This window comes from Xyrauchen texanus, chromosome 46, assembly GCF_025860055.1.
Source record: "Xyrauchen texanus isolate HMW12.3.18 chromosome 46, RBS_HiC_50CHRs, whole genome shotgun sequence".
In the NCBI taxonomy this organism is placed as follows: domain Eukaryota; kingdom Metazoa; phylum Chordata; class Actinopteri; order Cypriniformes; family Catostomidae; genus Xyrauchen; species Xyrauchen texanus.
This window is the reverse complement of record NC_068321.1, coordinates 8,901,887-8,918,275: the sequence shown is the minus strand read 5'-3', so window position 1 is coordinate 8,918,275 and position 16,389 is coordinate 8,901,887. Positions and strand designations below refer to the sequence as shown.

Here is a 16,389-nt window from a genome sequence, read left to right as displayed (position 1 = left end):
CCGGCAAGTGTGTTCAGTTCACGACACGTTCCCATTCCCTTCAGCGACTCTTGACATCATGGCGGAGGCCGATTCATGGGGTGAGAATTTCACAAAACTTCACCGTTAATTCTCTTTTTTGCCCACATGAATACACTTAAATTGTATTATTTGTAAATTAAGTTGTCATCATCACGGCTGTCATAGATTGATACAAGTAAACGCTCTGTTGTTTGTCCAGATGCAGACAGTTTCGAGCCCGAAGTGCCCGTTAAAAAGGCGGCAGTTCATGACAAATGGGAGGGCGAGGATGAAGACGACGATGTGAAAGTTAGTGGATAATGACACTTTTATCGTTAGTAAAGCGAAGATTGTGTTTTATACTTTAATATCTAAAGTCGTAATCTGTCCAGAAGTTGGTGTCGGCTAACTATAGCTAGCCACTCTTCTGCTAATCCAGAGTGTCAGAAACAGCATGGTGATGTGATGATGAGTTTCAACATGAGGCCAGACAGTTTTTAAATATAGATGAGTACCTACTTAGACAGAAGATTAGAGAATTAAACTATTTTAATTAGATGATTGTCTAATTGCATCCTACATTTCTTATTAATTGTTCATTACCAAATTCTGTTAATTTATAGAGTGATTTTTCAGAGACAAAACATCACTATCATCTGGTGCTCATCACAAAGTATCATACTTTCATAAGAGGACTTTATGTCTTGAAACACAGATGAAGGGCTTGTTATTATATACCACATGGAAGTGTATTTCCCTCTATGCTTACTTATTGTAACCATTATGCGACCTAATTTATGGTTCCAAAACGTTTTTTTCCATTGTAGGATAATTGGGATGATGAAGAAGAGGAAGAAACTGTGGAGGAAAAGAAGACTGGTACAGTGATCCAGAATTAGTGTTAATCTTGTCAACAAAATCACTGATGAAAACATTCTTTAATGAACACGAGACGAAAAAGAGGCATCATGGCGATAATTAAACAATTTTATTAATGCATACTGTTGACGTAAATATGACAAGGAAAAAATTATACTGCAAAATTTTAACAGAAGAAAAAACATCTACAGAAATATCTATTTATAGAAGAAGACATAGATATAGATTAATTTAAAAATCTTAAAATATGTATTGAACCTCAAAATATGACAATTACCTTGCGAGGGGATCCCCCCTCCTAAAATATATAAAGCTTGCTATATATTTGTGTGTTTAAAGAGCAGAGAAAATGTATGAAAAACTGTAAGTGTTATATTATAAAGACAATTTAAATAATTGACTTTTATTTAGTTATTGTACTAAAGCCAAAATAAAGTATTAAATATATTATCTGTAGGGATGCACCAATGTTTGTCAGCCAGTTATTGACCAGATTAAAACCATTGTCTGTAACCATTGTTATAAACTGCCAATTACAGGGATTGGGATTTTATGTCGCCGTTTAGTGCTTATGACCGCATAAGCATGTTAAAGCTGATATGAAAAATATTGTATTAAGTTTATAATCATTTTGTGTGTAATACCTACGGAAATAAATACAATTCAAATAAGTAAAGCATAATAATAATTTATAGTATGAATTTGTAATACTTTATTTAGAATTGCAAAAACAGAGGTAGGAAAATGTTTTAGAAACATTATTTTGTAACAATAAAATAGCTTTTTGAGTAAGTGTCAAAATATCAGTATCGGCATACTGTGTGTTCAAATTTGTGCATCCCTGATTATCTGGAAAATATTTAGCCTACTTTGTAATATGTTGACAGTGCAGCATATCTTTTTTCTACCATTGAGTAATGTTAAATACACTGAAAGAGAAAATATTTTCTCTGTAAATATCTGTAAAAATATCGTTTTGTGTTTTTTTTTTTTTACATTTATTAAAAAATATTCCTTATCTGAAATTTTTCACGGACACCCTCAAAGCCCTGTGGGGGTCCCCTGACCCCAGTTTGAAATCCCCTGATCCAAACCAATAATCAAGTATGTTGAGTAGCTGCGTGAGTTAAACACGCTGAACACCAGCAAAATGAACCGCTTTAAAATTGGCTAATTACCTTTCTCAAACAAATCCTAGTTATACATTAGATTAATTACTATATCCACAACATACAGTTGAAGTCATAAGTTTACATACACTAGGTTGAAGTCATTAAAACTCGTTTTTAACCACTCCACAGATTTAATATTAGCAAACTATAGTTTTGGCCAGTCGTTTAGGACATCTACTTTGTGCATGACACAAGTAATTTTCCAACAATTGTTTCACTTTTTATTGACTATATCACAGTTCCATTTGGTCAGAAGTTTACATACACAGAAAATTATGTCAATCCTTTAGACAGTTAGCCAATTAGCTTGTGTACTAAATTGAGGTGTACCTGTGGATGTATTTTAAGGCCTACCTTCAAACTCAGTGCCTCTTTGCTTGACATCATGGGAAAATCAAAAGAAATCGGCCAAGACCTCTGAAAAAAAACAATTGTGTACCAAACACAAGTCTGGTTCATCCTTGAGAACAATTTCCAAATGCCTGAAGGAACCACGGTCATCTGTTCAAATAGTAGTACACAAGTATAAACACCATGGGAGCCATCATTCCGCACAGGAAGGAGACACATTCTGTCTCCTTGAAATGAACGTATTTTGGTGCGAAAAGTGCAAATCAATCCCAGAACAACAGCAAAGGACCTTGTGAAGATGCTGGAGGAAACAGGTAGACAAGTATCTATATCCACAGTCAAATGAGACCTATATCGATATAACCTGAAAGGCTGCTCAGCAAGGAAGGAGCCAATGCTCCAAAACCACCATAAAAAAGCCAGACTACAGTTTGCAAAAGGTAATGCTACCAAATACTAACAAAGTGTATGTAAACTTCTGATCCACTGAGAATTTGATGAAAGAAATAAAAGCTTAAATAAATAATTCTACTATTATTCAGACTTTTCACATTCTTAAAGTAGAGATCCTAACTGACCTAAGATAGGGAATGTTTTCTATGATTAAATGTCAGGAATTGTGGAAAAACTGAGTTTAAACGTATTTGGCTAAGGTGTATGTAAACTTCTGACTTCAACTGTACATGTAATATTACAACTTGCTTTCACACAGACAATGAAATGAATGAACAGGTGAACTTAAACTAAATTATGCACTAATCATAATATCCATATTGTAACTTACATTGCATATTTTGTGTTGTGAATATACTGTTTCCGTAAAAAACACTGAATGCATTATTCTAAAGGGGCTGAACAAAGAAAATTAATAACAGTCTCTAAAGCATGATGAATTCAGGATACAGTAGGCTAACGTCTGTAACAGTTTGACATGTTTTAGTCATTTTGCACATTATCATCAACTAAAAGATTGTTTTCATTGACTAAAATTATATTCCATTTAAACTAAACTAAATTAAAGGGCATTTTCATTAAAAGCCTAAAACTATGACTAAAACAAAAAACTGTAAAAATGAACACTGTCCAAATGTGCTCCTGTTGCCACTAGTGTTAAGTTAACATGAGTTTATTAATTGTGTCTTTTTCAGGAACAGAGGCAAAACCTACAGAAAAGAAAAAGCTTAGTGATAAGATAAAAGAGAAAGAAAATTTACAAAGGAAAAAACAAGAGGCGCTCAAAATGCATGTAAGTGCACACAATGACCTGTCAAAGCTATGAAACCCCGCTCATTTTATTGGTTTGTAATATTAATTGGTCTATTGATTTGTAGGCCCCTCAAGGTCCATTGATCAGACCTTTATTCATACTAGAATAAGTGTGCCAAAAAGGTATAGAAGATTTTATGTACTATTTTTAAACAGTCTGAGGAGTCTAAAAACAGTACAGAACTCACACCAGAAGAGGAGTTGGCGGAAAAACTTAGAGTGAAAAAGTTACAAGAAGACTCTGACTTAGAACTTGCAAAAGAGGCATTTGGTAAGTGTTTTCTGACTACCAGCTGCACCATGATGACTTAATATGCAATTGATTTTTGCAAGTAATTTTCTGAAACTCATGAATATTCATTCTCTTTTTAGGTTTAGTATCAAATAATGTAACCGGAATTGATGCAATGAGTCCCTCTTCTAAAGAAGACTTCACAGAGTTTGAGCGTTTGCTAAGAGAAAAAATTTCTCCATATGAGAAGTCTATACACTATTCCAGCTTTTTAGAGTCGCTGTTTAGGGACCTCTGTCTTTCGTGTGAGTATTGCATTGTTGTTCTCTTTTACATATTTTGGCAGTTCTTCAAAGTCATTCACAAGATGAATGACGTATTGCCTCATGTATCGATCTTACAGTGGAAGTTGACGACTTGAAGAAAATTAACAATTCACTCACAGTGCTACTAAGTGAAAAGCAGAGGCAAGAAAAGGTGTGAAATCCAAATTTAATACCAAACATTTGCACATTTCTTTTCAAACTTTTTGTGAGTTAAATGTTTCTAGTTGACATTTGCTACTAGAGGTCGACTGACAGTGGATTTTGCTGATACCGATAACTAAGGTGGTCGGAGAGGCCGATAACCGATTAATCAGCTGATAGTTTTTAAAATAGAATGTCAAACATTTTTCTTATTCTTTCTTTACTATGGTGGGTAAAATCCCAGATGTGGTTATTTGTTCAACCAAAATTGCAATAATAACCAGAAAAAATAAGGATTTTGTGCATAACTCGGGGATTTTAAGTATGAACAAGCCTAAAACGCACAAACACTATCTGCAACAATCGGCATAGATTTTTGCCGATAACCGATAGTTCCAAATAGCAAGTATTGGCACTGTTTAATCTGTAAAACAGATATGTCGGTCTACCTCTATTTGCCACTATATTTAATGTAGATATGTTTTCTTTGCCACAATCTTTAATGTTGTTATTAACCAATAATTCCAAAAAAGCAACTATTGGCACTTTTAATCTGTAAAACCGATATATCGGTCTACCTCTATTTGCTACTATATTTATTGTAGATATGTTTTCTTGGCCACAAACTTTAATGTTGTGATTGTCTTTTTTTTATTCAGCAGCAAAACAAAGGCAAAAAGAAAAAGAAGGGAGTTTTACCAGCTGGTGGTTTAAAAGCAAAGCTGAAAGATGATCTTGCAGACTATGGCGAGTTTGATGGAGGTTATGCACAAGACTATGAAGATTTCATGTGACCAAGGCCTAATCCAATTTCTAACTTTTGCTGATTGCTGAACCATACACCTTAACAGCATGACCTTACCCCACAGTCAGGCCCACTACCTGAACCATGCTAGAAAAACTGACCGTCATCCCATGCAATCCACACTGTCCCTTCAAAGAGATTTATACAGAGAATAAATTAAGTACGGTATTTTTCTCTGGTCTGATGTCACTTTTGGTCAGTGTTTATCAGGATAATAAAACTGATGAAGAAAGGTCCTCCTTTAAAAGTGAACACTGGCACATGTGAACCAGCAGTATCAATTAATATTTTACAGTCCAGGCTTTATGAAAAAAGAGTGTTAGTGTTCGGTAACTGCTACTTCTCAGAAATAAATTACATTCTATGCAAATTTCAGAATATGTCCATATTGATCTCAGTGGCATTGAATGGGAATGATGGCTAGCATTCCTTTGGAACTTATCCTTGTTTGAGTTGGATGTTCTTTTTGCAACCCTATACAAAGTGAATTGATAATATTTAGGCAGTCACATAGATTAAAAATAATTTCTACTATCAGACGTTTCATTTTCTGTTCTTAGATAGTAGTGAGCTCATTTGTTTAGATGGTTACATGTAGAGTGTAGCATACCTACTCTAAGCATAATACATAACAAAAAATAATGCCTTTACATTTGTAGCTCATGATGCATTCCATATAAAGAATAAGTCCAAAAGTATGAAACCGCATTGTGCAGCTCACTAAATAATATTAAAGGTACAGCATTATTAGGATTTTTGCAGAGTAAAGAATATGTATATTTACGAATAGAACTCGTGTTTTCAGTCCAACACATGCCGTTACTCATTTGACCTCAATCATGCCAGCAACGATCATGATCTCAGAAAGGGTTTGAAATTGTCTGCTGAAATATAAGGGACTGAGTGTTGATGTAGGGTCTTTTCCCGGCACTATTAAGCTTTCTATTTTCTCTACAACCCACTGTGTGATGATAGATATGCTTCAAAGAGACTTAAAATCAGCAAAGCCGATAATAGGACTCTGCACTGTTTTATAATGATCTAATTTAATAAAAGTTGCTTAAAATCCATGTATTTTCCTTACTTTTGGTGTTGTTAAACATGTCTGCAACTATATCTGCAATCATATCCAAGCTTTTTTTCTAAAATCATGTAAATCCTCTTACTATGGAATTCTACAGGGCAACCTTGTTCATTTGCCCATAGACGTCCATTGTGTGTAATTGACAACACGTTTTGCTTGTGTTTACACACTGGGGTGTTTTCTGTAATAATTAACAGTATGTTACAGATTTTAATAGAGTTTATAGTCTATATGAAATGGCATTTGCTGCCCATTTTACTTCTGAAATGTGATGAATTTCCAAGTGAACCGATCATTAAAAATATTTTGGGCAGAATTAGATTTTGTTTCAATGAAGAATTGATTGGATCATATAAAAAAAGTCAGCTCTATATGACAGGTGGATGGAGGGAAGGGTTTGTAAAATAAGAGGACTTGGTGATGTCAGTAACAAGAAAAAAAAAAGTAGGAGGACATTTTTAGGAGACGTTGTTTCTTTTTGAAATCATGTGCAGAATCTTTCACAATAAGACTGATGTGACTAAAAGATCTGATTCACCCTCCGATACTATCCGGGCGTTCTTTCACCCTCTGTTCGGAGAGCAAGGCTGAGAGAGGAAGAACAGTAAGGATTGATACCTGTGGAATGCATAAGTAAAAAGGGATAGATTTATTTAATATTGACTTTAATGTGTATTTTATCTGGAAAATTCCCAAAATATTCAAGTAGCCTATCATAAAATTGAGACTCCATAGTCATCTGAATATATTCCTTGCAGCAAATGATATTTTGATCTCGCTGTAAATTTGGCAACAGCAGGTTGAAAGTTCTTCAGCTGAAATTGGTCTTTGTTTACTGAAATTCAAACCACTGCCCCCTGTGGCCGAAGCTAGAGGTGTTTTGAACATATGGACACGTGTGTACTTCGGTTTCTAGGTGAAATGTCTGCAGAGTTGTTTTTGGTTGTAAATGATGTGATACAGTCAACAGGAATATATATATATAAAAAAAAGTTTTATCCCCACGGCCAAACCCAAAAGCCAACCCTAATTTTAATCATCAGTGGATTAAAATACAATCTTAGCGGGAACACAAATCTTGCTCATAATTAACCTAGTTTCCACCCACTTTTCGCTCTGTTTTGTTATTGACAAAATTAAAATCCTTAAAAACAAATTCCTAAATTTACAGTCTGCTTGTTTCCATTCAAATGGCCTTTTGTGTGTGTGATGACGTCATGCTTAAATAAACACTTTGTTGCATAAGTGTTGGTTTATTGTAAAAAAAAAAAAATCTGCCCTTAAGCCGTTTCCATACAGAAACGTGTATATCGCTAATTGTGTACCTTTCACCTCCTAAATGTCCCTGATCTTTTAAAATGGGGAGAGAGCGTTGAGACAATTCATTGAAATTAGCCAGCTTACTGTCATTTCAATTTCCCAAATAAACGATCGTCAGAATACGAGGAACTGCGATCAAAAGGGAGCAGTTGCTCCTGATAGGACTGTAATATTGGTCTTGATGCACCTATCGCAGGTTGCCACCGATTATAGTCAAATTGCTATTTACATTTTCTGAAGAAGCTCAGCAATTGTGATCTGAGATAAAGAGGGTTAGATTTAAAATGTTCAAAAGCTAGTTTTCTGAAAGTGAATTGCAATAGTATCTAGTCTTGGAAAAAGTGTAGAACATTCTGAGAATGTCATTCAGCCGACTTTTTTCATCTACAGAACAGGGTAAGGCTTATGTAAAAAAAGATATGTAGGCCTAACAATATAATTTTATTTGTGTGGTAATTTATTTTATTTTATGCTTTATTAGTTTGTTTATTTATTTTTTTTAATATAGGGAATTTTGCCGGCTTTTTTCAAAAGCAAGCTAAATAATTTTATAGAATCGGGCTATGGTAGTGTTCCAAAAAAGAACACTGAAGCTTTTCTTCAAGTATTGTGTATTTATTTTTAATTTAAAACGTCTTTGTGCATAGAAATTATATGTTTTTATTAAAACAAAATTTGTGTTGTGGGCTAATTCCATGACTTCCATCTATTATTTTGAATGGTTTGGAAAAGCAATTTTAATATATAAACGGATGACTACTGCAATTAAATTAATCACAAAGAGTGGCCATTCATTTGTTCTCCCTGCACTTTTCGATGACAGGTGCATGATACGAGATATTTGTGTTGGCACTCCTGGAAGTGTCATGAAGCAGATGTGTTTGCAGCATCGAATCTGCTGTTAAGACCAATCCATAACAGTGCGAGTAATGCTTCACGAACAATAAATTGGCTTTCAAGGATGTATACCTTGTCATGATTAAGACAGGTTAACAATTGGTGTAAATTCTGTCATGTGACACAACACTAATTTTCTTGACAAAAAGTGTTTCCAAACCAGTTTTTCGTGACATTTGTTGTATCAACATAGAGTTTATGTGCTACAGTTAAACTGAAAAATATGATGTCGACTCTTGTGAAATTTTTGCGATAATTTTTGATGCACTAGACCTTTTGTCACAGAAAACTCCTTGGCAGGAAACATAGTTACTGATCATGTGAACGTGATTACTTCCTGGTTTCCATGGGGCCTGAACCTCTATCTTTGAGACTGTTAGGGCAACATGCTATCAGGAACGCCACAGGAAAAGGAAAACACATTTGAATTGAGGCAAAGAAATATTAACGGGAGATGGTGCTTGTCAGTGGTTCTGCAGAATGGGGTCAATGCCAGTATACTGGAACATTGGTTAGAACATGTCGAATACCCATGTCATTATGTTGTTATTATTGTTTTGGCAAGCATTTTTTACTCTCTATTATGATCTAGTGTTGACGTGCATCCAGGATAAAAAGGTCAAGGTTATGTTGTTACCGTTGAGACACCTGTGTCTGTGCCGAGAACTATAGGCCAGACAGAAAGTGCTGTTTTATTGCAACCGTACCAGCTTAAGAAAAAAGGTGCACACAGGCCTTCTCAGATAACCTGCCAACGTCCTAATCTTGTTCTTGTTGCTTGTGGTCGATTATCTAGATCAAACAACCCCCCATTGGTTATTTGACCAATGCACAAAGGGTCCAGTCTTCTCCCCTCCATCTGACTTATCTAAACTGGCTCAAAAGGAAGAATTGGTTTAAAGACAAAAAGGAAACAACAGAGGGATTGTAAAGATAAGATTTGGGGATAATTAACCGCACATTCAGACTCAACGAACGTATTGTAATACCCAGTCATCCATTGGTTGTGAAGAAAGGAGGAGTTAGGGTTGAATTTCTTGGGTGTGTGTGCATGGCCGTAAAATGTCATCTTAGATGTGAGGACCATTTATAAAAGGGACATGTGGTTCAAGTGAGCCCCTCAGTCAAGTTCAAGGATGAGTCTATATGTTTTCTCGATTATGGTCGTTTTGTTGGCAGTAATGGCTGTGGAGATGGCCAGCTTGGAGAGTACTCAACTTGGGTTGCAGGTCCTGCAAACATTGCACTGTCCACCCTGTGAGCACATCCATTGTTCCCCTCGTAGAGCACTCAAGCTCCAGTGCAAGGGTGGTATCACTACAGGAATTTGTGGTTGTTGCCCAGCCTGTGCCAAACTTGCTGGAGAAAGCTGTGGAGGAACATGGGACTACCTGGGAAAGTGCGATGACAGACTGGTGTGCATTTACCAAGAAGGTGCCGATGGAAAACCAGAGGCAGAACGCAAGGGAACCTGCAAATCAGGTACAGCTGAAGATTGCAATTTTCATCTGTTACGAAACCTTGTCCAGGTGCAACAGAGAATCCTAAATGTCTAAATTTGGAAGAAAGTACTCCTTGTTTTGTACAATAGAAGATATCTCATTGAAATAATGTCAGTCACACTAGCTTGCACTTGCTTAACGCTCTAAGTGCATGTCTATATTGTTGAAAAAGTTGGCATCAAGGTTTATGTAATTTATGAACCGTGAAAAGAGATACGGTAGTCAAGGATTCTTTTGATCTCTGAGCTGTTTTCCATAAAAGCAAAGCGCAGATTGTCCTTATCTCTAGACAGTGATGAAATACACAACCTTTCCTATTGAAATTGCATCCGTATTTGAAAGGGTTTCTATCAACTTTTTGCCTGTTTTTAACTTCTGTCTGTTTTACCAACCAATGAATCCTTCTGAATGCATTTGATTAGGTCCATGTTTTACATTATTAAGACTCATTTAAATGCTTGGCACTTTTGCATCATTCTTAGCAACAATGTCCATAATATTGGAATATTAGTTCTTACACTCTACAAACTGTTTGGTGCACATTTTGTTCATGTTGGTTTTGTATGTCCAAACAGTGCTTGAGGTCATCAAAACCAACTCTTGTCACTCTGAATGCACATGGGAATTTTGTCAGGCTAACCCCAATGAGATATGCTCAGCAAGGTAACTGCTCCTAAGAAACATACAGCAGAACTTGGTCTTGTTGAAAAGCACAGACCACTTTCAAAGTGTTATCCTGCTTGCAGTCTTAAGGCTCAGTCACTTTTACCTTTGCATGGCTAAATTCCACAGGCGAAGAAAGCGTTGAACCCCACACAAAATATGCATCGGGAATTTCTTTGCCATTGTATGCCCATCTAGTGAAATTCCTGATTGTGCAGTTTCCTATTGAGATGAATGTATTTCACCTGCAAATGTTACAGTTTAAAGGTGCAAATGTGACCAAGCCTTATAGATTATTTAAATTTGATTTGTTTTATCTTGGAATTTCAGATGTATGTCCAATAAACAAACTCTTTTGCATGTGTTCCAGTGTCTTTCTTTTCAAAGTTAATTTTCTCTGTATGTTACCCTGCAGGTCTGTGTCTATGCATAAACGTGAGTGTGGAGATTACTGTCAGCACACAACCTGCTCCAGCTGTATAATTCTCAAACCTCCATCTTGCCCTCAGTCATGTGGCCCAACAGACCACATCTGTCTGCATCGCTATGGACGGTGCGTGCGAAGTCACCTAGCCGGGGAAAAACAACCTTTAGTCTGCCACCAGAACCTACAGGTAAATCTGTGTAGGGTAAGTTACTTAAACATAGTAATCCACTACAAATGACTAATTATTTATCTAAAATTGTAATCAGAATACTTTAATAATTACTTCATTGAAAAGTAATCACATTAATAATACTTTACTTTTTAGTTACTTTCTAAAACACTTTTCCACTTACCAATTCAAAATAATGTCTATATTTCTTTCTAGTTCATTGTTACACAAAAATCTATTACAAGAATTTAAAATATAATACATTACACTACTATTTTGACTAAAAATTAATTAGATTACTGTAACTAATTTCTTTGTAATTGGATTTCACCCAACACTGGTTATCAGTTATATTGCTTCTGTTTTGATATTTAAGGTGGGACAAAACATTTGTTGATTTAATTTCCTTGATGTTTTAAATATTTAATGTGTTCATCTAAATGTATTTTAAAAGGCACACTATTGATAAATTTGGAAATACTTTATAACAAGTATTTATTTGTAACTATAAATAATCAATATTGTTTTAGCGTTTATTAATCTTGGTTAATGTTAATTTATACATTTACAATTGGTTCATATTAGTGTATAACGCATTAACTAATGTTAGTATATACAACTTTTAATGTTGAAAATGTTCCAGTATAGTATGTTTAAATGAACCAAGATTAATAAGTGTGGTAACACTTCACATCAAGGCTGTATTTGTTAATAGTTAGTTAAAGGTAAACTAAGTTTTTGCTAGTGTAAAAAGTTTTCTAAAAATAGCATTTTTTAGAAATATGTTGAAAATGATGTACACTCACATGAGCTGAAGACTCCAATAATATCAGAAACCCTATAAAAACTGTTTAATTTTAAATGGAGCAGGTCGCCCCCTCATGGGCACTGCCATGTTGACAACACATGATACTGTGTCATGCACTGGTCATCAATAGTACCAAAGATGGTACAGCATTGATAAGCAGGAGTGTGATCCACCAGACAATTCAAACAGAATGAGTAAAAGTGGAAAGATAAACTATCCAAACAAAAGATCCCTGTTGGAGTGATGAAACGAAAACATCACTGAATTACAAAATGAAGTGCGAAATTAAACCCCATGTGTGAGCTCAACGCTGTTTTCAGCCAGCCGAGAGCTTGCAAGTCATGGCTGTCCGGTCGCAACAATGCATGAAAATTAATTAGGATTGGTAAGAAGAATGTCCATTATAGGGATGTGTGTAATATGAGATGAATAAAAACAGATTAAAAGTAACAAAACAGATAAAAAAACAAACACAATATGGGCCTGGGTAACTCAGCGAGTATTGACGATGACTACCACCCCCGGCGTCACAAGTTCGAATCCAGGGCATGCTGAGTGACTCCAGCCAGGTCTTTTAAGCAACCAAATTGGCCCGGTTGCTAGGGAGGGTAGAGTCACATGGTAACCTCCTTGTGGTCGCGATTAGTGGTTCTCGCTCTCAATGGGGCGTGTTGTAAGTTGTGCGTGGATCGCGGAGAGTAGCATGAATCTCCACATGCTGTGAGTCTCCGCGGTGCCACGCACAACGAGCGATGTTATAAGATGATTGACTGTCTCAGAAGCAGAGACAACTTGTCCTCCACCACCCGGATTGAGGTGAGTATCCATGCCACCATGAGGACCTACTAATAGTGTGAATTGGGCATTCCAAATTGGGAGAAATGGGATAAAAAAAAAAAAAAGGAAAGGAAAAAGAAACAAACACGTTTGGTAAGAAGTGACAGCACTCCAAGACGATGGGTGTCAGTATAGAGTCCAAAACAGCAAACCACTTCTGGGGCCGATAGGACGAGTAAGAGTCAGCAAAAATCCTTGCCAAAATCTTAATTAGTACACCTTTAAATTCATTAGTTAACATGAATTATCAATGAACAACATTGTCAGCACTTACTAATCTTAGTTAATGTTAATTTCAATATATACATGTATATTTTCGATATTAGATAAAAGTAATTGTAAATTAGAATTTATGAACATACAATGAACAGTTATATATATATATATATATATATATATATATATATATATATATATATATATATATATATATATATATATATAAACAATTTTAAATGAACAAAAACCAAGATTAATAAATGCTGTAAAATATAAATTAATTGTTAGTCCATGACACCTAATGTGTTTACACAAATACTACCTTATATATTTGTTGTACAGTGTTACAACATATCACTAGTCTAGAACAGAGCATTTTTAACCCTTTATGGTACTACTTTTGTTTCAAAAGGGCAACTCTGAGGGATTATTTTTGTGCTTGTCTCCTGCCTGTCCAACTACAGCAAACTAATTCTGCATTTGAATAGGAACCCCAGTTATAAAATGTAGCACTAACGGCAGCTATCTGTATTAAATCTTTGCAATCATTACTACTCACAAATTGTTACTTTGTAGCAAATTAAGCTTGATAATGACATATTATTGATTTAAAATAATTGTGATTCATATTTTTACAATAAATATAATTATTCAATATATGAATGCTTTGTAGCTTACAACTTTTGTGTATTGTTAAATAAACACACTTTTAAAATACTTTTGGTCATTGTTTCTAATTATTCACATGATCAGCAGATCACTTCACTCTGAACAGATCATGTCAGTAAAATGTTTTGGTCTGTCTGTGTGCAAATCATACAACAACACATGGAAACGGCTCATTACATATTTAATCAATATTATTTTTTTTAGGTCATGACCCAGGAGTGGAAAAAACTGGCCCCTATGGGAAAGTACCCACAATGGATGCTTTCCCACTCTTGTTAGCTTGATAATGAATAACAATGTGTTTATGAGACAGCACAAAGCCCAGATCCACAATAGAACAACTTGTTCACAATTCTTTTGATGTCTGCCTTAAAGCTGCATAAAGAAGGGAAATGGTTAATTCTGATAAATATATTGGCATTGAACACTATTTATTGGTTTATGAGGTTTAAAATGGTGCTTCACATGTTAGAAAGCGTATATTAGATTCTCTCAACCTGAATTTTTTTCCATATAATTTTTATTTATGTATTATAATGTTAAAATACAGACATTTCAGATATTGCACCATAATATTTTATGTACAGTATAAATAGCAAGTTACCACATGGCCACCACTTTTACTGCAAACAGAGATTTAATTCAAGAAGTTGTATTTTTTATGGGATTCAGAACTTTTTCTACTTTTTAAACAAGTAATTGATGCTAAACTATGGAGCTACACGTAAATGAGGCTGAATGAGATGAAACATATGCCGCTTATGTTATCAGGTGTATATTGCTGCTGTTGTTTTTGATAGATAAACAGAACCTTGAGCATTCCAGGAGCCGTAAACCAAGATAACAGCCATTTCATTCATATTCATTCATACATTTTACCCCCAATGCTGGATTGTATAATTTTATAGTATAGACCATCATGCCAAATGGAATCAAAGGCCTCCTGCATTACTGCAGGGCTCTCGCTCTCTCTCTGTCTGTCGGGCTGACTCTGAATGCTGTTGCTTTTGTTTCATTGTAATGTTTTAGAGCACTTAATATTATTGCCAGAGGAATCTGACAGATCAATTAGCCTATGTAATAACAAACCAGGTCACAATTGTGCTAAGGAATATGCATGTAAATAAAAAAAGCCACATATACTTGGCCTAGTATCCACTCTATAGGATATAAACATGTATTTTGTTCAGTCTTGACCTTTCTTGCAGTATATATTATTATATATTAAAGGGATAGTTCACTCAAAAATCAAAACTCTCTCATAATTCACTCACCCTCATGTCATCCCAGATGTGTATGACTTTCTTTCTTCTGCTGAACACAGTCAAAGATTTTTGGAAGAATATCTCAGCTCTGTAGGTTCATACAATGCAGAAATTTGCAGTTCCAAAAAGCACATAAAGGCAGCCTAAAAGTAATCCATACGATTCCAGTGGTTAAATACATGACTCCAAAAGCGATTTGACAGGTGTGGGTGAGAAAAAGATTAATATTTAAGTCCTTTTTTTACTATAAATTATCCTCCCTGCCCTGTACACTGGCGGCCAAAACTTTTATTCACCAAAGTGGCATGCAACTTATCACAAATTATAATCAGGACATTAATAACATGAAAAATTACTATTACAATTTGGAAAAAAAAAATATTTCAGAACTTCTTAAACTACTTCAAAGAGTTCTCATCAAAAAAGAACCTTCATGGGCAACAATGACAGTTTTGCAGATGCTTGATATTCTAGTGAAAGTGAAAGTGGAAAAAGGAATTAGGACTTTATTATATCACTTCTGAAGATAAGGATTTAACCACTGGAGTCATTTGGTTTACTTTTATGCTGCATTTATGTGCTTTTTGAACCTTCAAAGTTCGGGCCACCATTCACTTGCATTGTATGGACCTGCAGAGCTGAAATATTCTTCAAAAAGTATTTTTATTGAGCAGAACTAAGAAATTCAAACACATCTGGGGTGGCATGAGGGTAAGAAAATTATGAAAAAAAGTGAGGGGTGAACTATCCCTTTAAGGAAAACATTGTCCTAAACATAAAATTTCCCTCATGCGCAGTCCTTTAAGCAATATATAGTTTGTTTAGACATTGTTGTTGCAATACCCTGCTGTAAATAAATAAATAAATATATATAAAACAATAGAAATTCTAATATTTTTCTCTACAAATACCATGACTAGTGTCGTTTGTTTTAGGCCATATTCCTATCGGATTTCATGATTTGTATTCGTTTTCAAAAACAGATGTATTGGTATCTACAAGAGAGAAGCCAACACATTACAAGTAAAGACCCACAAGGACCATTATAGTTCCCATTATAACCAATACATAACCCATTTTTACCTTTAAACCATTATAATTTCTGTGAGGGAACTATTGTTTGTTTGTTTTTCAGCATGGATTGGCCATGATATTATTAGCCAAATATGCTAAAATAAATTCACTTTTCAGAACATGAGTGATGAGATTATAACCATAATATGTGTTTTCAGACTCATTGGATAAATGTTTGAAAAGTTGCTTCAGTACCGTGGAGAGCGGCCACACGAACGTGAAGGAAAAAATATCGCGAGTGCACAAACCCCGCCGCTCACGAGCTCATTTATTCATCATCAAC

General features: G+C 35.0%; 2 protein-coding genes across 4 annotated transcripts; both read left to right on the top strand.

Moving 5' to 3' along the window:
- Positions 1-8: 8 nt before the first annotated feature.
- On the top strand, positions 9-6,238 carry LOC127638299 (eukaryotic translation initiation factor 3 subunit J-A). Of its 2 annotated transcripts, none has more exons than XM_052119772.1 (8): positions 9-80; positions 221-309; positions 828-879; positions 3,551-3,648; positions 3,825-3,939; positions 4,041-4,205; positions 4,304-4,377; positions 5,030-6,238. In XM_052119772.1, exons 1-8 carry the CDS (start codon positions 59-61, stop codon positions 5,159-5,161), a joined length of 747 nt encoding a protein of 248 aa, XP_051975732.1. In that variant the 5' UTR covers positions 9-58; the 3' UTR covers positions 5,162-6,238. The 2 variants fall into 2 exon arrangements, with proteins under 2 accessions (XP_051975732.1, XP_051975731.1); XM_052119771.1 differs by having other exon boundaries at positions 5,027-6,238.
- Positions 6,239-9,564: 3,326 nt separating this feature from the next.
- Positions 9,565-13,797, top strand: LOC127638649 (uncharacterized). 2 transcript variants are annotated; one of them, XM_052120264.1, is made up of 4 exons: positions 9,565-9,955; positions 10,551-10,638; positions 11,054-11,252; positions 13,511-13,797. In XM_052120264.1, exons 1-4 carry the CDS (start codon positions 9,610-9,612, stop codon positions 13,568-13,570), a joined length of 693 nt encoding a protein of 230 aa, XP_051976224.1. In that variant the 5' UTR covers positions 9,565-9,609; the 3' UTR covers positions 13,571-13,797. The 2 variants fall into 2 exon arrangements, with proteins under 2 accessions (XP_051976224.1, XP_051976223.1); XM_052120263.1 differs by having other exon boundaries at positions 11,054-11,267.
- Positions 13,798-16,389: the final 2,592 nt, after the last annotated feature.